Source organism: Ctenopharyngodon idella, chromosome 21, assembly GCF_019924925.1.
Source record: "Ctenopharyngodon idella isolate HZGC_01 chromosome 21, HZGC01, whole genome shotgun sequence".
NCBI classification, from domain to species: Eukaryota; Metazoa; Chordata; class Actinopteri; order Cypriniformes; family Xenocyprididae; genus Ctenopharyngodon; species Ctenopharyngodon idella.
In genome coordinates, this window is record NC_067240.1 from 23,286,000 (window position 1) to 23,311,495 (window position 25,496).

Below are 25,496 nucleotides of genomic sequence, written 5' to 3' on the forward strand. Positions count from 1 at the left end.
TGAGCCTTGGCACCGGTTCACCACTGTTCCTTCCTTGGACCACTTTTGATAGATACTAACCACTGCAGACCGGGAACACCCCACAAGAGCTGCAGTTTTGGAGATGCTCTGACCCAGTAGTGTAGCCATCACAATTTGGCTCATGTCAAACTCACTCAAATCCTTACGCTTGCCCATTTTTCCTGCTTCTAACACATCAACTTTGAGGACAAAATGTTCACTTGCTGCCTAATATATCCCACTCACTAACAGGTGCAATGATGAAGAGATAATCAGTGTTATTCACTTTACCTGTCAGTGGTCATAATGTTATGCCTGATTGGTGTGTATATATATATATATATATATATATATATATATATATATATATATATATATATATACAGTATTAGTTTCGTTTTTACTCTGTTTGCTCTGTTCCCATTTTCTTTAGTTCCCTAGTTAGTTTCCCTGGCTGTTAACTAGTTCCCACACACCTGTTTCTGTTCATCTCATTATCTCCCTGCTTTATATTTCCATCTTTCCATTTATAAAGCAACTACTTCTACATTAAGTTTTTGTGGGTGTTATGTGAACTCGCAAAGGCAGAGAGAATGAATTAATTTCTAACAAATGAATTAATTTCCGCCTTTTGAACATCTCACCATTGAGTCTTATTGTGGTGATGAGTTAGACAGACTCCCCCACACATAGAGGGCTTTCAGATGTGTTGAAGTATCCGGGGGACACATTCACAGCACACTGAATTCTTCAGCGTTTCCACATTTCAGAGAGGAAGAGTAAAAGAAAGAGAGCAGAGTGTTATTATGGCTTAGAAATAAAAGCTGTTAAAAATGCCCTTTAGGACAAATCCACTTGAAAGCTGAGTTCCTAATGTGCTTATGTCCAAGGTTACTGAGGGCTTCTTTAATTGATGCATCATTATTTATAGACGTGGAATGTCTGTTCCAGGTTGTTAGTTTGCTGTTTGGGGGCGGTTCTAGCTGTCATCCCTTACGTGATGTTTATGGCTGTGCTTTAATTGGTTATGCCACGTGGTGTTGTGGACAGCGGGAAAGTATTGCCAGTGGCTTTAAGAAGTGGCCTGGAAATGAAGGACCTTTCTAAGCCCTCTGGAATAAAATATCACTTCTGTCACCCCCGATTTTGTCCAAACACGTTTCATGTGCCGCCTAGGCTAGAAAAGAAAAACAAAAGCAGCAGACCCACACTGAACATCCTGTGAAGTCAACTTTAAATCAAAATCGACCCCATTTGCTTTCTTAATGCATGTTCCCAATTATTTTGTGCATGATTCAGTTTGGATTATTGGTTACACTTATTTTAAGGTGATGTTCTTTCTTTCTTTCTTTCTTTCTAGAAAACCTAAGCAACTGCCAAGCAACACCTATCGATCACTCAGAACACACTTGCAACTTCCTAGGAATGCTCTAGCAACTGCATAGTAACCACCTAAAATACCCTTGCAACCACCCCAAACCATATAGCACTATCTGCCTAGCAACCATCCTAGCAATCCCTTACAATACCCTAGCAACCACATACTCAAGTCAATATAGTTTGTATTGCATGAAGAAATATACAGCTGAGTATCATCAGTGTAACAGTGAAAACTAATGCCATGCTTCCTAATGATATACACATATATACGTGTACAGGGTGAAAAGCAACGGTCTTAACAAACTCTTGATCGATATGACACCTCTTTTTTTTTTACTGCTACAAATTGATACCGGTCAGATATGATTTGAATCATGCCAATGCAATTCCATTAATGCCAACATAATTTTCGAGTCTAATCAAAAAAATGCTGTGGTCGATAGTATCAAATGCAACATTAGCAATGCCGTAGCAACCACCCAAATGGCCTATCAACAGCTCATAACAACCTAGAAACTCCCTAGCAACCACTCAGAACAACTTGGCATCTAGTAACAGAATACTCAGAACCTTCAGAATACTCTAGCAATAAAACAGTTCTAAATAGGGCTGGGTAAAAAAATATTTTTACGAATCGATATCGATTCCTAAATCCCAAGAATCGATTAGTCTAGTCTGTTTTCAGTTGATGAATGAACAGAACATGTAGCGCATCTCCCATCCAATAAATTGCAATAATCTTTGTGCTTTGTTACTTTTGATGATATGAAGCAAAGTCTCAGATTTCAAATGAAGTCCATCTTATTATGTGACTCAAAAAATAAATACCACTTTGGCGCTGTTAAATGTGGCGTGACAGATCGCTGTAGCGCCTCAGTTAAAGTGAAGCGGCAGCACAGAGCGTATGTGAACATCCTCTCCGCTTTAATACTAGTTACAGCACGAAATAAACATGACTAAACATCTGAAGGTATGTTAAAAGATACAGTACAACTTACCGAAATCTGTATCATGTCTCGTGTAATCGCTTACTCAGTGTTTAAACCTCGGAAAGACGTCAATAAAACAGCTTGTAAACAATGTCACGTAACGTCACATTTACCTCAGAAAAACCGTATTCAGTGACCATAAACTCGTTAATCAGGTAGAAAAAACTCTAGAAAACAGCATTCTAATAAATATAGCTATGCACCGTTACATATTCATTATAATTTTTAATGTTCTTCAATATTTAATGCATGTTTGAATAAATCAGTTATGACAGCCACAATTTAAATGTTTATATTTCAAAAAAACGAATTGGAGTAGAAATATGATTATGAAATTCTAAACTTAAGTTATTATAAAAAACAACATTCAGTGTAATTTAAGTGTTTGTATATAAATAAGTTAATTATAAATAAGTTAATTTTAACAATATTATAGTAATGTATTACCAATTGACTCCCATGTGTAGTTTACAGCATTAGTTGAGAGATTTTTTTCCTCTAGAAAATTTGCCATGTACTGTATCTGATATACTACATCCAAAATAATTGATATCGAATCGAATAGAAATCGTAATTGAATCGAATCGCAAGCATGTGAATAGAAATCGAATCAAATCGTGAAAATTGTCAATACCCAGCCCTAGTTCTAAACAACCTTGTAATACTCTAGCAATGCTATAGCAACCACCCAGATCAACCTAGCAACTAAAAAATCTATCTGAAATTCTTTTTGTCTATTTGTCTGGCTGACTGCATATTGCCTGCAAAACCTTCAAACTTTTAAAAATGATTTTTAAAAAAATAATTTTAGACAAAGTTTTATCTTGACAAACTTTACCTATCTAGTTGAATATTCTGTTTCACAAGAAAATACGTCATGGAAGTTAAATGTGTTTCAAAAGTTAAATGTTTCTTTAATTTTTCTGCATTGCAAAAAATGTAACTTTCTTTATGTATATATTTTTTTTTATTATTATTATTTTGTAAATTTATTTTGTTTTAAAAATGTTTTATATTATATTTTTTTCTAGCAAGCAAGCAAACAAACAAACAAACGAAAAAGATCAAGAAACTGACTGATATAACTTATACTGTGGAACATCTGTGCAGCTCAGTAAAGTGCATTCAAAACTTTCATGTGAAAAGAAAATGATTCCAGCAGCAAAGAGTTAGACAACTCACTTGTATCCACTCATAACATGTAATCACCATTCAGCCTCAAACTCCACCAACTCCCGTTTCCTTCCCGAAGAAGATGCCAATGTACCCTTGCAGGCAGCCAAGTACAATCTGTTCATACTTTTGAGGCTCGGTGCAGTCATGGTAATCAATGTTTTGTCAGCAAAATAAACACAAATCAATCTTGTGGAAGGTGATTAAAGCCATCAGAGAGAATGAGGCTCTCTCCTGCATCACTCAAGCTTGTGTGATTCAAAGTCTTTAAAGGCCATCACAGAGAAGATCTGTAGTCTGTCTTCAGGCCCAATCAAGCTCTGATTCTCCTGGAGTGTAATAGAGTCTAATTACAACCCTTGGAGGCAATGTGGGAATTTTACAGTGCTGCTCATGGTGGGAGGTTATAAAGAATGTAGAGAGAGAGAAAAAGAATAAAGATGATGAAATCAAGTGTTACTAGTAATTAGACCCACACTGAAATGGCACACATTTTCTGCACTGATTGTCTGAGAAGCCGATTTAAAAATACATACATTTTACCTTTTATTTAAACATTTATGCAAAACTCTTTCAAAAATGCAATTAAAGTGCAGAAAAAAAAGAACAAACTTGCAAGGAGCCTGGGATGTGTCAAGTTTTGTGGACCTCATAGCTGTGTCTGAAATCACCCCCTATACCCTCATTCTCTATTCCCTACATTAGGCCACTAATATAGTTCACTTGACGTTCACTTGCATAGTTTGTGCTTGCTGTTTGATAATTATTTGAAGCGTAGCAAACTGGCAGCTTCATTAGTAATGAAAAGATTCTTGTACTCTGTCATGGGAACTATGTATAAACCTTAATTAAACAATTTAATAATCGATCAAAAAGAAATTTATACCTGTATGATATTACGCACATTGGACCAGTGGTTTGGAAAATGGATGGTTGGATGATTCATCTGCGAGACCATCTTCTGGTCAGACGCAGGAATTCATTCGGCACGCGACTCTCACAGTGCATTATGGGTATTCTCTAGCCGTTGAGCTTACATCGGTTGTATACTCATTATTGCGGTGCATTGTGGGATTGAATGAGTGCACTCGATAACAACTGCTGTGGTTTTGGACAGCACTACAAATGGCTGTCCCCTAAAATATTGCCCTATATAAGGGTATAGGTGGCGAATTCGGACACAGCCCATGTGTTCTTGTGGTGCCATCAGCTAATCAGTGTTGTCAGCTCCAGAGTGGTAAGTCATGTGACATTTATGGCTCAGGTGACTGGCTCAAAAAAAAAAAAGCTTGCTGCAGATGAGCAACTGTCAGTGGGAAGTATGTGAATACTAGTGGATAGCTTTCTCCAGGTATTGCTCTTGCATCAGCTTTTTAAAGTGCAGATTGTAAATATTTTTGTCTTTGCACCTTAGGCTATATTACATTCGGTTTAGTTTTATTAAACTATCTTACAGATTTCTGAATCCTGCTGTTCACTTTTATTACCTCTGAGCTGGTGTTAATTACATTGGTTTTACTTAACGAACTAAACCCTAAAATAAACAAAACTGTTTTGTGGGTGGTTTAGTGAATAAAATGCAGATTTTTGTGCTGAAATTCTATCTGCAACAAAAGCACAACTGATTAGTGAATTCAGTCAAGGGCATTATATGTGTGTGTTCCCTTGATTATACACGGCCTTGCCCAGTTGTAAGTCATTTTTGCCAAGCTGTGTGTTTACCTTTCTTAGCTACAGAACTGAGTGCAGTGAGCTGAAGTGTAAATGGGCTAAGGACCACATGCCCCAGGGAAAGCCTTATGGCATTTAGGTAGCATAATATCTTTCCTGTCTTTATCCACTAGCGGGACTCCTGTTTACACACTGACTGCAGCTCCAGGGTCTTTGTTAACATTTCCACCCCCTCCCTAGCCAGCCCTCAATTACCTATTGAATGCTTATAGATGTGGCAGTCAGTTCTTTGACATAGCCAGGTTTGTCAGACCACTGCCAAGCAGATTTGATGCCAGAGATGCTATTTGCTTAGCGATCGATTGGCCCTTTTCAACTATATCGTGCTCCCCAGGCTCCATGTACCTAGGAATGTCCGCACAGCTGTCAGATGTTGGGATAATGGTGTGTCAAAATATGTAGGCCCGGATATATGCGTGTCAGTCAGTGTGAGTACATATGGTTGGGGCAGATGGTATGGAGGATTTGCTATAACTCTGTTCCAAAACCTAGTGAATTTTTTATTGCATCATAGGCATGCTTTTGGCACAAAAGCTGATCCAAATGTTAGGCAGCTTGATTAGACTGCCTTCTAAGACCTAATTTTAGCCAAATTAGGCAGAAGTAAATGTATCCTTTCATAAAAATGGCATCACGGAATGCAAATAGCAACATACTAATGCTAAACTCTGCGTTAGACAGTTGAGTTTCCCGTATTACATTTATTGTTCCAAATCAGTCACCTGTGGTGTCATTTATAAAATGTTGCATAGAAACAGTCCTACATTTGATCTTATGATCATTTCTCAAATGTGCATACGTGTGATTCAGAGAACGAATATACGCACACAAAAAAATTGCCTCTCTTCCAGATCTGACAATTATAAATTGCAAATGACCTTGGAATTGTGCGCAGCTGAATGGTTTCAGATCTCCACCTTGTAAATGCTGCCTAATTAATGTCATTAACATATAAAAGAGCACCAGTCAGCGTCTATATCCTTTACTTGAGAATGGCGAGCGGCAAGAATTGCTTAGATTTTCAGATATTTGCAGTACTCCGACATTCTACCACAAGGAAAAGAAAAACGTCTGCTTAGACCCTGACGTGGCACTTAGAACCTTTTCCACATCAAAGATAAAAAAGTTTTTATGAATATGAATTTTGGCGTGGATTTTAGCGTATGCAGTACGCGCACTATAAAATCAAATCTGTGCTTACGCACATTTTATAAAGGTTCCATGGCGGTTAGGATGCCTTCAAAGGTAGCAATGCAGCTAACTAGTTTGCTAATCACAGCCTAAAAGGTCCTCTCTCATTTGTAGCTTTGGCAAGTGGGACATTCAATTCTATAAATCATTAATGATCAGATTCAGAACAAATGATTAATTCACCAATTCGAGTCCCTTTATGTACTCATTTTTTGACTTGGTTATGTAAATGATGGTGTTTCTGTTGTATTTAGCATACTTTGACGGAAAAATTACAATAAAGGCTCTGAAAAGATGCATGAAGGAAAGTTGGGTATAGTGAGTGTTCAACTATATCTGTTCAGCCATCCGTGCGCGCATGAGTAAAGTCTAAAACCTGGGAGGTGATCCTTCATCCCTATAATGATCAAGTCAATAAAAAAGGCCCTCTCATTTTTGACCCACTGAACAGTTAAACAATAGTTACAGTGCCAAGGAACATTTAACAGCGGCTTCACTCGCGTCGGATGGGTGGATTTTTCAAGCCCTCCCCGTTATCCTCTCTCCCAAGATGACTTGCCCGCAGACGCTGCCTTGTCTTGCCATGCCAGACTCGTCATGTTGATCATTCACAGCTTCTGAGGAACAATCAGCACTTCGACCCAGAAAAGCGGCTTTGCATAATGACGGCAATATGTTTTGCCCAAACTGTGGGAGGAATGCCTGATGCAGTGGCAGGCGTTTTGATTAACAGAGGCTAATAGCATTTCTACCCCGCAGGGTTGTTTTGATAGAACGGCCGAGTTTGTTGTCCTTAGCTGTGCTGATATGAAATCTGTCTTCTTAATGCTTGGTCTATGTGTGGCAGTTTTGCGCCATATTGAAACAGACATCAGATCTGATAACTGTTTTACTCAAAGTAGCTGCGCAAACGGTTGCTCAACTTTGCAGAAGTTTTCCTAGGGCACTCAAACGTTAAACAGTGTCGCAATTCTTCTTGGTAGCGCCTGACTGCAGATCAGTTGACATTAGTCATAAAGTGTTTGTGGCTGAACCAACCCAGGCTCATTGAAAATACATGCCTGTGGCGACATTTCTGCAAAATGATATTACGTTGCTTCTTGCGCATTTTGTGATACTTTAAAGGGGTCCTTGATTATGATTGAAATTTTTTTTAACTTTAGTTAGTGTGTAATGTTGCTGTTTGAGCATAAACAACATCTGCAAAGTTACGATGCTCAAAGTTATATGCAAAGGGAGATATTTTCTTTTACAGAAATCACTTTTTTAAGGACTACAACAAATGGCTGGTAGGGGCTACAACAAGCTTCCTCCTGGGTTGGTGACATCACAAACCCCAAAATTTACATAAATCCTGCCCCCAGGAACACGCAACAAAGGGGATGAGGCCATGTTGGGCTGCTTTAGAGCAGAGGAAGAGTTGTTTGTGTAGAGTGTTGTTACCATGCCATAATTTTACGCCAGACTGCTTCACAAACGAGGGTCAATTCAACGCTGGATTTGCACAAAAGATTAACATGACGGCACAGATAGTTAATGAGTTGAATCAACTCCACAACAGATATATAAATTAGTTACAACTACAATTAAAGCTGCAAGCAGCGATGAAAGGGTCCTCGCACCTGTGCCACCGCCACCTGGTGGCTTTAGAAAACAGAGCACGGTGGGCAATATATGCATTGAAGTATATAAATACAGGAGGACAACATCACTCATTTGTATTTGCCACAGTTCCTGCTACCAGCTGGTGGCGATATGACTAAAGCATGCCATTTCCTGTTGCCAACAGGTGGCACTATGACTAACTGATTATTTGCATGTAGATGTGTTCAGGGCAGGACTCTTATCAAACGTGAAGTTTGAAGCAGATCGGACATTGTATGGCTGAGTTACAACAACTTCCTGTTTCATGGCGAAATATCGAACATTGTCAGGCTGCCACAGACATGCCCTTTCAGTGAAAACTCAAGATCTTCACAATTTAATGTTGCAAAGGCCTTTAGATTAGACTAACCAAATATAATGTTGATCTCATTAAAGCTCTAGGAGGAGTTCATTAAAATACAACGTCTGGAAATGGCAAAAACTGCAAACAATTTTGCAGAGAAAATTCTAAATATTTCACTTGCTGGTGGGTTTTCAGATTTTGGACCCAGGGACTTTTTTGTAGGTATTGGGCTATTACACATGTCTACCGAATTTCATACCTGTAAGTAAAACTTAGTACGAAGGGCGCTTAATTTAAATTTTGTAGGTGGCGCTATCGAGCCATTTTGCCACACCTAATTCTGAAACCCATATCAGACGTAAATTTTCACCACTTCTGACACGTGTGCAAAGTTTCATGAGTTTCCGAGCATGTTTGGGCCCTCAAAAATGCGATTCATTTTGGAGAAAAAGAAGAATTGACCGAGTAATAATAATAGCTCACACCATCGGAGCTCGGGCCCCTAAAAATAAACTAATTAGACCAATTAGAAATGTCCAGATGCATTCTAAAAGTTGTAAATTTGCTGCCGTACCATGGGTGCAGCAGGCGCAATGATATTACGCAATGAGAGGCTCTGCGTAATATCATTGCGCCTGCTGCAGCCATGGTACGACAGCAAATTTCCTTGATTATTACGCCGGAATGAGAGTATAGTTCCTAGCCATATTGGCCTAGAAAATCGCAACTTTTCATTTTCTGTCGGTCTTAGTACACAATGTAACTACAGAAGAGTCAAGTTTTAAATAGGAAAAATATCGAAACTCTTTGGTCATTTTTGAGCGAGATGCTAACGGTCTAATCAGATTCAATGAACTATGCTAAGCTATGCTAAAAGTGGTGCTGCCAGACCCGGAGATCGGCTGAATGGATTCGAAAACTCTAGGGGAGTTGGAAAATGAGCCTATTTTCAAAAAAGTGGAGTGTTCCTTTAAGCTCTTTCATCAGGTGTTGTGATGTTTTGTGGGACTCATGCCCGAGCGCTCTGCATCCAACTACCAATCAAGTTTACTATGTCAGAAAAACCACATGGAGCTGGATATGTGATGTAAAAGTTGAAATGTTTAAGTTTACAAATCATGCAAAGTGTTTTGAAGTCGTACCATAGTATTGTGCAAGGAACAGCTTAAAAAAGGCTCTATTAATCAATAGTCTGCATCTGTAATCATGGAATAAGGAATAAAAGTTGCTGCTGTCTTACTCGCACTAGTGTTGATTTTTGCTGAAAAAAACTGCAGTGAATTGTATTGTATAGGTACGTTTTTGGATTTTTGCAAAAATGTAGGTATAGGCACGTTTTTCCGGTGAGCCTATTGGGCTACACACACACAACAGCACAAACAGGACTAATGTGCAGCCTCCGCGGTACCACTGCAGTAATGGAAAGAAGCCGATTTCATTATGCTTAATAAGTGAGCTCCCTCACTGGTAAACACTGATTATTTTGTTCCCCTGGTCCCCTTAAGTATCATGTTCAGTTCACTTTCTGGCCCCCAGTTGTCCCTGCTCTTACCGCATATCGACATTCTTGTGTTTCATGTCAAGTTTAACACCGCAGCTCAGCGCACTGTCATATCAGTGGTCTAGCATTGAAGTAAACCACTGTGACACAAGCTGATGTGATTTAGATAATGTGATATCTGGTAATACATTTATTTGTACTTGATGTAAACACTTCCTGACACCTTACGTAACAACTGTACTAAAATGCAGCTGTGGTCCTATGGAAATTGTTCTGTTTTAGAGAATAACTGAGATGTGAAACCAAATAGGCCAAATTTTACAGAAGAATAATTTCTCACATTTAATTGTTGAGATGGAAATCATGGTCTGTTGCTACTATTAAACCCCAAAGGGCTACACATGAATATGTTTAAATTAATTTTAATTAAATTGATTAAATTAAATTGTTGAATATGTTTAAATTAAGTTGTCTGCATACAGTGTAGGTGGTGGCCTATTTAGTTCGTAGGGCTCATGACAATGTTTCACAGCAATATGCACAAGATGTAGATGCTCCATACAAACTCCATCTCAGTTGGTTCTCTTTTGGTTTGGAGTCTATGGTGTTTTACCTGATTTGAAATGGGATGTGTATGTTTTAAACTAAATATCATTACTAAATTCTTCACAGTAATAATAAACTGAAATCCTATCACAACCGAACTGGAAAAAGAGTCCGATTTAAATCCAGTTACAATGTGAATGCAAGAGAAAGATGTTAACACTTTACAGAGTTTATGCAATTTTTTTAGAATAAATAGAGTAATGTATTCACACTGAAAGCTCCAGCATGAAAAAGTACATTTCACATACCCAGATGATGCACTTATTTAACATTGAAAAAAGGGATGTTCAACACTTCTGTCATGCAGTTGTGTTGCTAGAAAGTACACAAACACGATGAAGACAAAACACAGTCTTTAATAAATCCACAGGCAGGTAATCCAAACAGAGAGGACTACTACAACACATCTACACATGAACACAACCCAACAAGACTGAACAGAAACAGAGGAACTTACGTGCAAACGAGGATAATTAACACACACCTGAACTAAATGATGAAATCAAATCAATAACCATGACAACCAACTCAACAGGGAAAATGTGCAATCTTAAACAAAGTCCAAACTAGGGGTACGTTTACACGACAACAATGTACTAAAAACGGAAATGCTTTTTCTTTGTACAGATGACAACGTTATCAAAACTATCCCTGTTTACACGGATCCGCACAAATGACTAAAAATGCTGTACTACGCATGCCAGACAAGTACAGTAGTTGGCAATGTCACTTTGTAAAGAAAGACTTAGCGCCTGTGCACATACGCATTCTTTTACAGAGCACTTGCCTCACGCATGCCTATCGGCCTTATTTTCAGTACTGCATTTTGATATTCTTCTCGTAATTTCCCTATAGCGGCTAATAAATCGGAAGTCTCACACATTCATAGAAAACATCTTATTTCTGCGTTGAAAAATAAGGTTGATAGACGTAAACACGTAATACGCATATGCAAGACGTCACTGTTTTCACAGATTCGCATTTTTGCAGTTTACACGAGATGATAACTGTATAGTTTTCAAAAACGTACACTTTGAAACTTGTTTTCAAAAGTTTGCATTTTCAGGCCACCAAAACGCCGCTGTCGTGTAAATGAACAGCCAAAACGCAATCCTATCACAACTGGAAAAAGAGTCCAATTTAAATCCAGTTACAATGTGAATGCAAAGAGAACTGGATATGAATGCAAGAGAAAGATGTGAACACTTTCACAGAGTCTATTTTTTTCACAGACTTCTATTTTGTAGTATAAACAGAGTAATGTGTTCACGCTGAAAATTCCAACAAGAAAAAGTACATAATAATACCTGGATGATGCACTTATTTAACATTAAATAGGGGGGAAAAAAAGAAAAGAAAAAAAGTGGAATGTTGGACACTTAATGCACTTTAATGTCACACCTTTCCTTAAGCATTCATACACTTTTGGCTGGTTTTACAGACAAGGCTTGAGCCTAGTCCCAGACTAAAATGCATGTTTGAGCTGTCTTAACTGAAGGAAACTTGCAATGACATATCTTAAAATATGTCAGTGTCATTGTTTTGTCTCAAGATGCACACCAGTAATGTTTTTTTTTTTGTTTTTTTTTTCTAAGGCACGTTTATAAAAGCTACTTAAAGGGTTAGTTCACCAAATGAAAATTCTGTCATTAATTACTTACCCTCATGTCGTTCCACACCTGTAAGACCTTCGTTCATCTTCAGAAATTAAGATATTTTTTATTAAAATCTGATGGCTCAGTGAGGCCTCCATTGCCTGCAAGACAGTTAAACAGTTCATGTGACTACAGTGGTTCAACCTTAATGTTATGAAGTGACGAGAAATACTTTTTGTGCTCCAAAAAAAAAAAATGCGACTTTATTCAACAATAGTGATGGGTGATTTCAAAAGGCTGAACCACTGTACTCACATGAACTTTTAAATATGTCTTTAGTAGCTTTCTGGGCATCTGAAAGTGTTAAAATGATTAGTCCACTTTAAAATAAAAATTTCCTGATAGTGGACTTCAATAGTGGACTTCAATTGGCCCCAAAGGTCAGTTTTAGTGCAGCTTCAAAGGGCTTTAAATGATACCAGACGAGGAATAAGGGTCTTATCTAGCGAAAAATTGGTAATTTTCTAAAAAAAATAAAAAATTATATACGTTTTAACCATAGACGCTCGTCTTGAACTAGCTCTCTTCTTCTTCTCCTCTATTAGAATTCCGGCAATGTAGACACTGCTAAGTGTATTACTGCCCTCCACAGGTCAAAGTTTGAACTAAATTGTCATATACAATATGCTAGTGCAAGTATATAACAGTTAGTTCAAACTTTGACCTGTGGACGGCAGTAATACACTTAGCAGCGTCTACACTGCCGGAATTCTAAAAGAAGAAGAAGAAAGCTAGTTCAAGACAAGCGTCTATGGTTAAAACGTACAATTTTTGGTAACACTTTACAATAAGTTTGATTAGTTAACATTAGTTAACATAAGCTAATATTGAACTGCACTTATACAGCATTTATTAATCTTTGTTAATGGTAATTTCAACATTTACTATTTTACTATTTACTCCTATTACTTGTTAACATTAGTTAATGCACTGTGAACTAACATGAACAAACAATGAACAACTGTATTTTCATTAACTAAAGTTAACGAAGATTAGTAAATACAGTAACAAATGTATTGCTCATGGTTAGTTCATGTTAGTTAATACATTGTCTAATGTTTAACTAATGAACTTTATTGTAAAGTTTTACCTAATTTTTAATTTTTTTTTAGAAAATGACCGATTGTTTCACTAGATAAGACCCTTATTCCTCGTCTGGTATCATTTAAAGCCCTTTGAAGCTGCATTGAAACTGTAATTTTGACCTTTAACCATTTGGGGCCAATTAAAGTCCACTATAAGGAGAATAATCCTGGAATGTTTTCATCAAAAAACCTTAATTTATTTTTGACTGAAGAAAGAAGGACATGGACATCTTGGATGACATGGGGGTGAGTAAATTATCAGGAAATTTTTATTTGAAAGTGAACTAATCCTTTAATTATCCATCCATCTATTAGCCATCGGATTTCATCAAAAATATCTTAATTTGTGTTCCGAAGATGAACAAAGGTCTTACGGGTGTGGAACGACATGAGAGTGAGTAATTAATGAAAGAATTTTCATTTTTGGGTGAACTAACCCTTTAAATGTTGTAATTGAACTAAGGCTAACTGAACTAAACTAAGGCCCGATCCTGGCTTAATCTAAGCCTTGTCTGTGAAACCGGGCCTATGTGTTACGGTGCATGGTGCATTGTATAAGTGCATAGTGTATAGTACATCATTTGAGACATTCCTTAGCTCTTTCTATTCACAGCAGAGCAATGGCAAAACATAACATAATTTGGAGGTAAAGGGTATTGCTTGCTAGTTTGTAGTTTTTATACACCCTATTGAAAATGAGAGCTGTTGTTTCAGTGTGATTTGATGATTTTGGTTCTTCTAGTCTTGATATCAAAGCAGGAGCGATGTGAAATGCTAAGTGTTTAACACATCACAATTCAAATACAGAATTCAATTGCAGTTTTTCTAAACAATAAACACAATATGATTTTTTTGACCAAATAGTGTAAACCTAGACAGCAGTTCTACTTACTGATATGGAGAAAACACATCTGTTTCTCCACTTGCTTTGCTCCAGTTTGTTTACTTTTGTTGTATTGGCTCTGTCCCTCAGAGGACCTCTTGGCTTCCTGGTTTTGTAGGCTGCAGTTGTTTTTTGGGAGTAGATAATATATTTCAGACTGCCAGTACTATTGTTGGCAGTCATTCAGCAGGTTTCCACAATGTGTAGTGGTTACTGTGTCATATTAGCTGGACATTTATTCACTTAATAATAATAGGTGAGCAACAAAACTCACATAAGGAGTTTGTTTTTCTGCTGAGTGCATCTATTTTGTGGTTAAATGATATTTGATGCTGGTGAGAAGTATTATTTGGATTAAGCAATAATTATATTTGAAAAAGTGCAGACTACAGAGTAATATAAGAACATATAAAAGCTTTTCTGGAAAAGAGCAGCTACTGTATATGAAGTAAAGTGTGTGTTACAGCTATAGCCAAACTATGTGAACAACTGCACTCACTTCCATTTAATTTAATTTACACGTTCACAATGTTAAACTTTCGGGTTTATATTTACAAGTAAAATCTAGGAGACACCTCCTCCAAAACAACACCATGCTGAAGGTTTGGTGGTGAATTTATTCGACCCAACCACAACATTATTCAGCAAGGTTACATGGAAATGGTGCCTCTAAACCCTGATTCAGAATTCTGACTCTAATTGGTTGTTTTCGAACCCTTGACAAAGAGTGTGAAGCAAACAACCATCTGAATAAATTCAAGCCTAAACACCCCAAACACAATTCTTTGTCATCGCAGTAAGGTAAAACACAGTATGAATACATTTATGTTAATGTTTTGTACCTTAACACCATAGTCCAGCACACCACCGGCATTAGCAATGAACATGCTGATTAATCGCCCTGGGGATTCTGTTTATTGATCACGCATGTGGTCTTGGTTTCACACTCCCCGTGGTACGTCCTGCTAATGCTGAACTGGCCAGTTAAAGGAAGGGACCTAAACAATGATTACTATTATTCATCAGTCTGATGACTTCATGCCTGCAGAAAAAGCTGCCTAGGAAAGGCATTGTGGCAATTTTATCCCTCATAGTCAGCCAGGCAGGAACATCAAGTAGAAAAGTAAATGCATTTCCAATTCCCATGGCTGCATGCTGAAACGCACACACACATATGGAGGGTGAGGGGCTGTACTAAAATAAAAACCCCAGACATCAACCCCCTAACTTCCCCCATGTGTCTCCTAGTGCTAAATCTGGCCACAAACCAGAGGGCAGTTACTCATGCAGATGGTAGCAGAGCGTCACAAGACTCAGTTGCTGTTCGCTGTGGTTCTGTTGCAGATACCAGACTAAGAGTCCAGGAAATTCCTGCAGACTCTGGGGCAGGGATTTTGGCTTGCGCGTCTGCTATTGGAAAAAATGACAGTGTCGGAAGGGGGGATTGTAACTGCCTGAAGTCAGTCGGAAAAAAGAAAGAGAGCGAAAGACAGAGAAAATAGGCCTCATGCCATCGTTAAGGGGTGTCTCAGTCTACTTTTATCCGCCTGTCACACCCTGTGTGCACTAGCTTGGACTTCAGTTTGAGAGCCATGGTCAGGATGGTAAGTTTTTAACTTATTGTTTCTGACTTGTGCTTTGTGCGAGGAAACGCATGTGACTTCCTGGCAGCAGAGAGACAGGGCTGCGCTTAATGTGAACTGCTACTTCATTTTTTGGGAAGTTTTCTGTCTGCGCTGGAGCAGTTGGAGTTGCTGTGTTATTTTCATCTCTTTCTCTGTCTCTCTTCCTTACAGTCCCATTGTATTGGATTATTCTGGCAGTGCATTGAAGTCTTGTATTAATTGGAAGCCAAAAAGTTTGTGCCACGATAGTAGACAAGGGGACAAAGGGTTTCCCCAGTCCCTCCCGCTTCTATCTCTTTCTCTTTTTCTCCTGTCCAGATGCTACTGCTACTCTGTTTCCCAATCTCGCTGGCTCCACACATTTGGTTTCAATTACTTTGGCCCTCTGGGAAACATGCTACTATAAATAAGTAACAACGGGGTTCGCTGTGGAAAGATTGCAGAGTTACTGACAGGGTTCACGGTGCTGTTTTATGCGCACGCTCTGACGAAAGGACGCTGTAAGAAAGGTGATTGTTCCGATTCTCTGTGATGATGCCAGGTTGGAGTGGGAATGGCAGATAAGGAGGGAAGGAGGGGGCGGGACTTTGGCTGGAGAGTGAAGGAAACAGCTGTGAAGGTTATGGGACGTTTGGTTACTGCCTGCCCTTTAGTGTCCGCATCAAAAACAGCTTTCCCTCGCCCCAGACGTGATCATAGGCCTCTGAGAATTTGAACCAGCCTGAGATCAGCCTATGGAAGCTTTTTAAGATTCCACTAAGGTTTGTGGTAGAGAAATGAGCAAAATGTGGAAGCCTGGAAAGGGAAATGAAAAGATCCTGCAGTGTATTTTGTTTTGAATTGTCGCAGCCATGTAACTAAAACTATGTAATTGAAGATTTTTAATGGCTGCTGAGCAACATTGCCAATAAGGTGCATTAATATAGAATTCAACTGATGTGTGCTCAGATGTGCATGTATTGGCTTTATGCAGCAACTTCAAATGTGGCTCATTCATCATATTTATAATATAATACTCTACTGTTTTAAGTCTTTTGTTTTTAACTCAAGTGTTACATAATGAGAAGCTGTTTTTGCAGTGATGCCAGACTTGTTTTATGAATAATCTTATCATTTGGTTCACATCATTTAAGTTCCAAAATAAATAAATTAAGATAAAATAAAAGTAAGATAAAGAAACTGTCATGTATTAAAGTCCAATGATGATGAAAAGAGTCCAAAATCGTTCAAATAACAAATGGTATTTATTCTAAAAAACAAACCAAGGTAATATACAGACGAGAGGGAATGTAACAGCACGAATAGAACAAACAATACCAGAAAATCAACTGAAGAAACAGAAGAGCTTAAATACATTTTTATATATATATGAATAACCATAAGATGTTCATCTTCGGAAAACAAATTAAGATATTTTTGATGAAATCCAAGGGTTTCTGAAGCACACATAGGCAGCAACATTATTGTACCTTTTGAGGTCCAGAAAGGTATAAATACTCATTAAAGTCAATGTGACTACAGTGGTTTAATCTTAATGTTATAAAGCAATGAGAATACTTTTTGTGCACAAAAACAAAACAAAAATAACAAATTTATTTAACAATTTGAACTTTTGTCACATGGAGTTGACATAGTGATTGCATTTCAGTGCTTTCCTGTTCTATATCAGAACGCCGACTCATTACTGGCCAGCTCCTGCTTCAGCATCACAGTCAGCATGGCCTTTTAATTTCAATACAATTTAAGTTTAATACAATTAAACACTTTTTTCTAGTGCTGTCAAATCGATTAATTGCGATTAATCACATCTAACATAAAAGTTTGTGTGTGTATATAATGTGTATGTGTGTGTATATATATATATATATATATATATATATATATATATATATATATCTGCATATCATATGCTACACAGTCCACTCACCACGTTAATATAAAATAAATACACTCCTTCACTGTAAGATAAAATCTCCATTCTTGAATGTATACGATCTAAACACTATTCAAACTATTTGGGAATGATTGCTACTGTATATCTAAGCCAAACTTCACTATCGTTTTCTTATAATTTTAAGTTTTAAAAGATATACCCTGCCATATTCACTTGGTCATCAGCTCCATTTTTCAGTCATTAATCTAGAGAATGACAAGAAATAGTTTGGACTCATTTTGAATTCAGTGACATGTAGCACCGGAATCAAGCTGGGTAAATCCATGTTACAAGATTCCAATTTTAGTTACCCGACTGAGCTCTAATTTACTGAAAGCACATTTTATTTCCCAACAAGTCAATTTCAATCAGAACTGGTATTACCTGTGGAGTGCAGCAACATTAGCTAAAGCACCAGTTTACCTTAGCAAACAGTCAGGCTAATGAGCCATATTTACATTGGATGCTTTGCAAAAGTACTCAAATTGTCAAGCAATTCATTCATCTGATACTATTAAAACACTAAAAGATGCTGTTTCACATGAGTTTACGCAAAACATTTGCTTTAATGATGAGACATTTGCATTGCAATTGGCCTCTACCCGTGAATCATTAAAATAACAACCACATTTTCTGAAACCCCACAGTCATGGGTTCATTATACTGCTTGTGGATCTGAAGGACAGTTGTGAAAATGAAGAGTAAATTTAAATTAGGAAAAGGGTATGAACTAAACTAAACCAGAGTTCATTTACATTTTTTTTTTTCTTTTGTCGTTTGCAGTTGTTTCCTTCCAGGTTGTACGATTTGACTGCAATGAGTCTGTCATGTCAGAATACTGTATATCAGATCCACCGTAAGCTGCTGGGCTGCTCATTCTTCAAAGCAGACTCAACATCATTTTCATAGTATTATTATAACAATGGTCAAGCAACCTTAAATTAGTGTTTCTGAGATAAAAATAGTCACTGAATTTGTTTCTGACATTTTGTTTTAACCTTTAAACGCCTGCCTCGGGTCTTTAGTGACCTGGGACGTCATTCACTACCCTACTCCTCATTCATTTTTTAAAATTTAGATTATAATTAATATATAATCAATTCATTATAAACAATATAACAAGGAAAAATAATACAATTATAAAAGAATGCCTCTTTAATCCATTAATTTTTTGTAAAAATTGTATAGGGTCGCTAACGACCTGAGGTGTGTAACAGTGTATTTTTTTTCGGCACAATACTTCAATCTTTGATGACTGAATAAGTTCAATTCACCTTTATTCCACAAGGTGACAATGTCTGATACATAAAGTGACGTTTCACTCATAGTCACTGCAGGCAGAAAACAAAAGAATAGGAAATATCATCAGCAAAACTTGAAATGGCTCAGCGATTTACTGCAGAGCAAGTATTGAATGCAATCAAATATTAATGACACTGTCACTTGATGGTGGATCCGGTAAAGAAGCTGTCAGAGATCAAAATATTGATTTTGAAGATGCTGAATGTACTGGGAAATGAGCTCTGACAAGGACAGTGATGATGGTATAGAACATCTGCTCAAACTGAACCCTTCCAAGCTCCAAAAGGTAACAAAATATGCTTTATTTTATTCTTCTGCAATTGTTACTCTAATATCAGGAGAGTTTTATATTATCGCAACAGGAAGAGATCCATCCATGTTAGATATAGATCCGGGTCGGCAAAAAGACCCACATATGTAAAAATGATTGGTGAAACATTCATGCATTTAAGGGTTAATAAGATTTGGCAAGACCAACAATTGTATATTGCCATTTTTTTATCAGTTACACTATCATTTAAAAGTTAGAAGTCAGTAAGGTTTTTTTTTTTTAAGAAATTGAAACTTTTATACAGTAAGGACACATTAAATTGATCAAAATTGAGAGTGAAGATATTTATAATTACAAAAAGATTTCTATTTCAAATAGATGATGTTCTTTTGAAAGTTTGATTCATCAAATAATCCTGAAAAACAAAATCATGATTTCCACAAAAAATATTAAGCAACGCAATTTCCAACCAAATTTCCAATGTTTCTTTGTGCATCAAATAATTTTTTTTTTTTTTTTTTAATTTTATTTATTTATTTATTTATTTTTATTAAATAAATGCAGCCTTGGTGATAATAGACTTCTTTCAAAAGATTTTAAAAAAGTCTTACAGATCCCGGTAGTGTGACTTTTACTTTGATTCTTAAATTTGTGACCTACAGTCACAAAAGTCAACTTTTTTGCTTGGAGTTTTGCTTTTCTTGTTTTTGAGGATAGAAGGAACTTTATAGGCCATTGGGTAATTTTCTGCCTCTCTTTATAACATCAAATAAACAAGACAGATTGGTCTCTTTCACCCCATATTGATATGGTTATGATATTTTGCAGGAATCACAACAGAGTCTACCGTGAAGACGCAATCACAAGACTGTACAGATGATTGCTTTATAGCTCAGAGGAAACAAGTGGCCTCACGAGTCTCTGTGACAAAATCGCTGTAATGCTGAATGTACAAACAAACAAATACACTTTCTGCTTTTTAAAAAACAAAGTAAATGGTTCATGTATTAGCTTTTGGCTCTAAGCGACATTGAGAAACTGAGGAATGGATGAAGGTATAAGAGCAGTGCTCTTGAAGGTGACAGAATGGGCCCACAACTCTTCCAGTGAGCTGCCAATAAATGCAGGCACCAGGGAAGGAGGCTAAACTACAAGCAGGTGTTTCATATTCTGTGGCTTTCTGACAATCCTCCTTTTTTTAGAGCCAACAGTAAAGCATCATCCTCTTTAAAATCTCAAGCACTGCAACCTGCCAAACTCACAAAAAGAACAAAGGGTACATATGACATTTGTTATAAAAGCAGGATTTAGTCTTAAATCCTGAGCCTCGATGCTCCACACTGAGCCTCGAAAACAACCGTTAGTGTAGAATTTATGCTGTGCCCTGCAGACCTTTTTTTGTGGTCTCAGTACATTTAAAGCTGGTGTGAAATCAAAAGTTTGTTTTCTTAATGCATGTTACTGGTCTTATTGTTAATGATTCATCTTGTGTGTACTTTTGTATTTACTTTCTTATAATAAGACATTTTGCTAATAGTGTTTAGATATTTAGTTAACATGAACTAACAATGAAACATACTTCTACAGCATTTCTTAATCTGATGTTGATTTCAATATTATTCAAATCAAAAGTTGTCCGTTAAAGGTGCAATAGGTGATTCTCTACAGAAACATTTTTTGTTATACTGGTTGAAAGTCTCTTCATATCCTGATAGCAATCACTATGTTAAATAGTCTAAATGTATTTTTATAAATATATATCGTCTGTGGAAGGCGTAAGACCATAAAATGGTTATCCAATTATTATATTCGGTCCGAATGAAATAATACGATGTCCTACCTGTCTGTCAACATATGTTTTTACATTCCCTTGCGCACCCTGTTCGCGCAGACATCATACATCATCAGCGCGTTTCATGCTATCCAGAGTTTATGCAGACAGACCTCGCTCACAGAGCACAGCAAACAAACAGCAGCCACCTTTTTCCTGTACCGAATCAAAAACAACTTATGCTGTGTTCACGCCATAGCTACTGTAATTAAGAGATGGCATTCCATGACGTTCTAACCAGAGCTGTTCACGTCCTCAGACTCAGAATTATCAACAGTATCAACACCGAAATGAATCTGCAGCAGTCAGGTAAAGGCACTCTAAGTTGTTTATGTTCATTATTATTGTAATGTTATGTGCTTTGAGACATGAGGTAACACCGTCTCTTGTGACACTTTGCCGAGAGCATCTGTGTGTGTGCGAGAGTTCAGTTAATAAATAATATTAAAGGGAAAGTTCACCCAAAAATGAAAATTCTGTCATCATTTACTCACCCTCAAGTTTTTCCAAACCTGTGTGAATTTCTTTCTTCTGCTGAACACAAAAGAATATATTTTGGAAGAATATATTATTGAAGTCAATGGGGCCCATCAACTGTTTGGCTACTGACATTCTTCAAAAAAAATCTTCTTTTGTGTTCAGCAGAAGAAAGAAATCCACACAGGTTTGGAACAACTTGAGGGTGAGTAAATGATGAGAGAATGTTCACTTTTTTTAAGGTGAACTATGCCTTTAAGAAAATGTTTAATGTTAAGAAAACTGTTTCTAGTATGTAGAACCACTGCCCACAACTGAATTAAATTAAGCCAAGGAATTTTTCTCTTTTGAGTGCAGAAAATACAATCAAGAAAACAAAAAAAAAAAACTGGTGTATAGGTCTTTGGAGACCATAATAAACCTAATTTTGTCAATGTTAGAAAGAAAGGTTTGGATAAATTACAGTAATATTCTTAGAGTAGTTTCGTGTATTTTGCTCTATTTTAAGGTTTTTAGGTCAATAGTTCTTGATCTTTAGCTGTAAGTCCTTTTCCACTTTATTTTGTTACCAGTCCCTGTTACGATACGGAAAACATCTGTAGCGTTTGCCGCTGACAAGGGCAGGACACTAACACTTCAGTTCACAGATGAGTAACTTGCCATCTCAGCTTCTCCCCGAGGAACCAGCAGTGTAGAGTAGTGCTTTCACATCACCTGACCTGTCCTTCAGCAACTCCATTTACAGTTGTGTGAGCCCAGGAATATCTTCAGAAATGGGAAAGACACTGAGCTTTCTTTTTTAGTCTTCTTTTAATTACAGGGTATATTTTATTGTGGTCGGCCTGGCTGTTGTTTCCAGCATACCAAGGTCACTTTGCAGGAATGTAATTGAGCTTCCAGATGATAAAGAAATTCTTAATGTAGCTTATTACTGTACAGTTTAGAAAATAGTTAAAACTGAACATTCAACATTAAGGTTAAGATGGACCGGAACAAATGCAATGATAGTTTCTGCATTGCTGTATAATTGCATTGTGCGATCTATTATTTGTTCAAAAATATATTACAAATGCAATTCACGCATGCAAAGACTTTAATTTCTGATTAAAATTCATTTTGATATTTATCAATAAAGTCAAAACTGTCCTGATATCAGAATAAAGAAAAAAGACTAAAGTTAAAAGAATGAAATGCATGAAAATAAAAGCGCAAGTAGTTTGGTATAATCTATCATTATTTCTTAAGGGAAAAAAATATTTTAACAAAACTGCTTCACTGCTTAAGATTTAAAAGACTTGTGGTGCAACCCAACAAAAATATATCATAAAGCAGACCTTCATGACTGTGTCAAGGTCAATAAGTCTCAATTTCAGGTTCATTCAGAAACCCACCCCACCTCCCATTATAATAACTATAAATAATACACAATACACACATATATAACACACCAGATGACATTAAATGGCAGTACATGTCTATCTTGCAGATGAATTTTAGGAGTGTTGGTCTGGTTTTGGTACTGACTTTGTCTCGCCCTGCATTGTCTTGATATTGTCTTGGTCTCAACCCCTCAAAGCTTTAGTCTTGTCTTGGTCTCAAAACACTCTGTTCTTGGTCTTGACTACAACACTAAATCGAATATGGTTATTGATCTATGGTCTTTTTTGAGGTAAATGTACATGACATTGTTTACAAGCTGTTTTGTTGACGTCTTTCAGTGGTTAAAACACTGATTGAGCGAATACACAAGACAAATTACATTTTGTTGAGTTGTACTGTATCTTTCAACATGCCTTCTGGTGTTCATTCATGTTTATTTGGTGGTATAATTAGTAATAAAGCTGAAGAGATGCTTGGTTTAAAAAAAAAAGTAACGCAAAAGTAACGCAATACATTACTTTCCATAAAAAGTAACTAAGAAATTACTTTTTAGGGTAATGGAATATTGTAACGCATTACTTTTAAAAGTAACTTTTCCCTAGACTGGTCTCGCCACATTAAAGAATGCTAAAACACAGTATTTATTGTTTAAATGACAAAATTTGAAAGCTTTGACTTGTTCATATCAGAAGTAACAAAGCACAAAGCTTACTTTATTGGATGGTAGGTGCGCTACAAACAATGTTTAGTGAAGTTTTATTCACGCATCAATTGAAAACTAAAAGATAGATACTTGGGATGTAAGAATTGGTAATGGTTCTAATAAAATCTAATAAAATCGAGAAGCCATTTATAATATAGAGCCATTTCACTTAAACTTTTCTTGAAAATTGAATAAAAAACATTTTAAAACCATATACGCAACATAAACACAAAGATTACATTTCTAAGAGTTATATTTTTCCTTTTTTTATTTAATTTTCTTTATTGTGTTCACTCTTATATGTCATTGACTTATAAACCAATTATTTTCTATAAAATAGCTTTATTTATTTTACTCAAATGTGGGAAGCAGTCTTCCTCCTGCTGGGTAAAGTAATGCACAACGGTTTGGCTTTCCCCCTGCAGAGGAGTATTAGCAAATGAATTATGTTGTTTTTCCTCATTGAGTCCCATTAATCACTCCACCACTTCTCATTTCGGTTAAATCTTTGAAAGGCTCAGAAACCCTAATTCCTACAGACGCACTGAACATCAGAATAGCCGAAGGACGTGTAATTATTTATGTCCATATTTTGAAAATATCACAATGATGTTAAGAGGTTTTTATCTTTAATTGTGGAGACACCGGACCATTTACATCAATCATTGTCAATAAACGGAGTGTAAGCTTGCCTGTTCTAGGAAGAAAATCTTTTATTTTATTTTACCTGTTTTTTTTTTAAAAAAAGCAATATATAAGGTTTTATATTTATCAGAGATAATCAATGGAATGTTCTTGAGCTTGTGTTAACCACTGACCTTATTTCAAGCATTTAACCAAAAGACCCATTGACTTTAGAACCAGAAGTGCTAAAGTGCTCTTTTCTTAAGATATATATCTTATATCTTATAATATACACTACAGTTTACTGTAGTAAAAACTAAAGTATACTACAGTATTTATTACAGTTTATCAGTTCACTATAGTTAAAGGTGCAATATGTAATATTTTCTGTCCGCTAGAGGTCGCTAGAGGCCTATTCAAAACAAAGGCGTGGCTTGATGACGCCAAGTTTGAGCGCGGAATCTTGGGACATGTGGTCTTCACCTCAACGGGCGGTGGAAAAGAATTGGGATAGGACTCGGGAAGAAATCATGTTCATGGATGCGATTATTAACGTTACTGTAGTATGAAGCAAAGCAGGACCGAGTGTTGTGGGAGCTGAACGAGGCCGCTGGAGCGATTGTGCAACACACGTTTTGCGAGCAGCGGAACTTTTGGTGTTTCCATGGTTTCTACAAAATAAAACCGGAAACCGAGGGTAACGCGGGTATGACGCAATTGACAGGCGACTCCTCACGCGTCCCGAAGCCTTGGTTAAAATTGCAATTTTCTCACGATTTACAAATAGTTGCAAACATTTGGGATATTGTAAGTACTCAAGTGAACAAAATATATAACACTGGCCTAGTGGTTTTTGGATATTTTAAAATTCTTTTCAAAATTCTTACATATTGCACCTTTAATTCTACAGTATGCTGTAGCATTCATTAACAATTTGTTGTAAATACTATAATATATACAGTATACTACAATTTACTATAGTATGGTTCAAAAACACTATAGTATTTTTTCACCTACCACAGCTAAAACTACTTGCTTAATATAATTTTAATAGCCTACATTTTTAAAGACAAGTAAACAGTCAGTCACAAAATAAGAACAAATAATCAAATTACAAGCAATAGCACAAATAAATACAATGCAACAAAGATACAAATTAAATAAGCAGGGCTTTTCATGCAGATCTATCAGTAGTTTTCAGGTACAGA

At 36.6% G+C, this 25,496-nt stretch overlaps 1 protein-coding gene across 3 annotated transcripts in view; it reads left to right on the forward strand.

Moving 5' to 3' along the window:
* Positions 1 to 25,496, forward strand: part of sgcd (sarcoglycan, delta (dystrophin-associated glycoprotein)) — a 221,802-nt gene that overhangs the window by 101,656 nt on the left and 94,650 nt on the right. Inside the window, exon 1 of one of the 3 annotated variants that reach the window (XM_051878780.1) lies at positions 15,410 to 15,746. The exons of the other annotated variants lie outside the window; for them this stretch is intronic. Coding sequence (XP_051734740.1) covers positions 15,735 to 15,746 — 12 coding nt within the window. The 5' untranslated portion in view covers positions 15,410 to 15,734. Of the gene's footprint in view, positions 1 to 15,409; positions 15,747 to 25,496 lie in introns of those variants that run through there. 3 annotated transcript variants of the gene reach the window in all.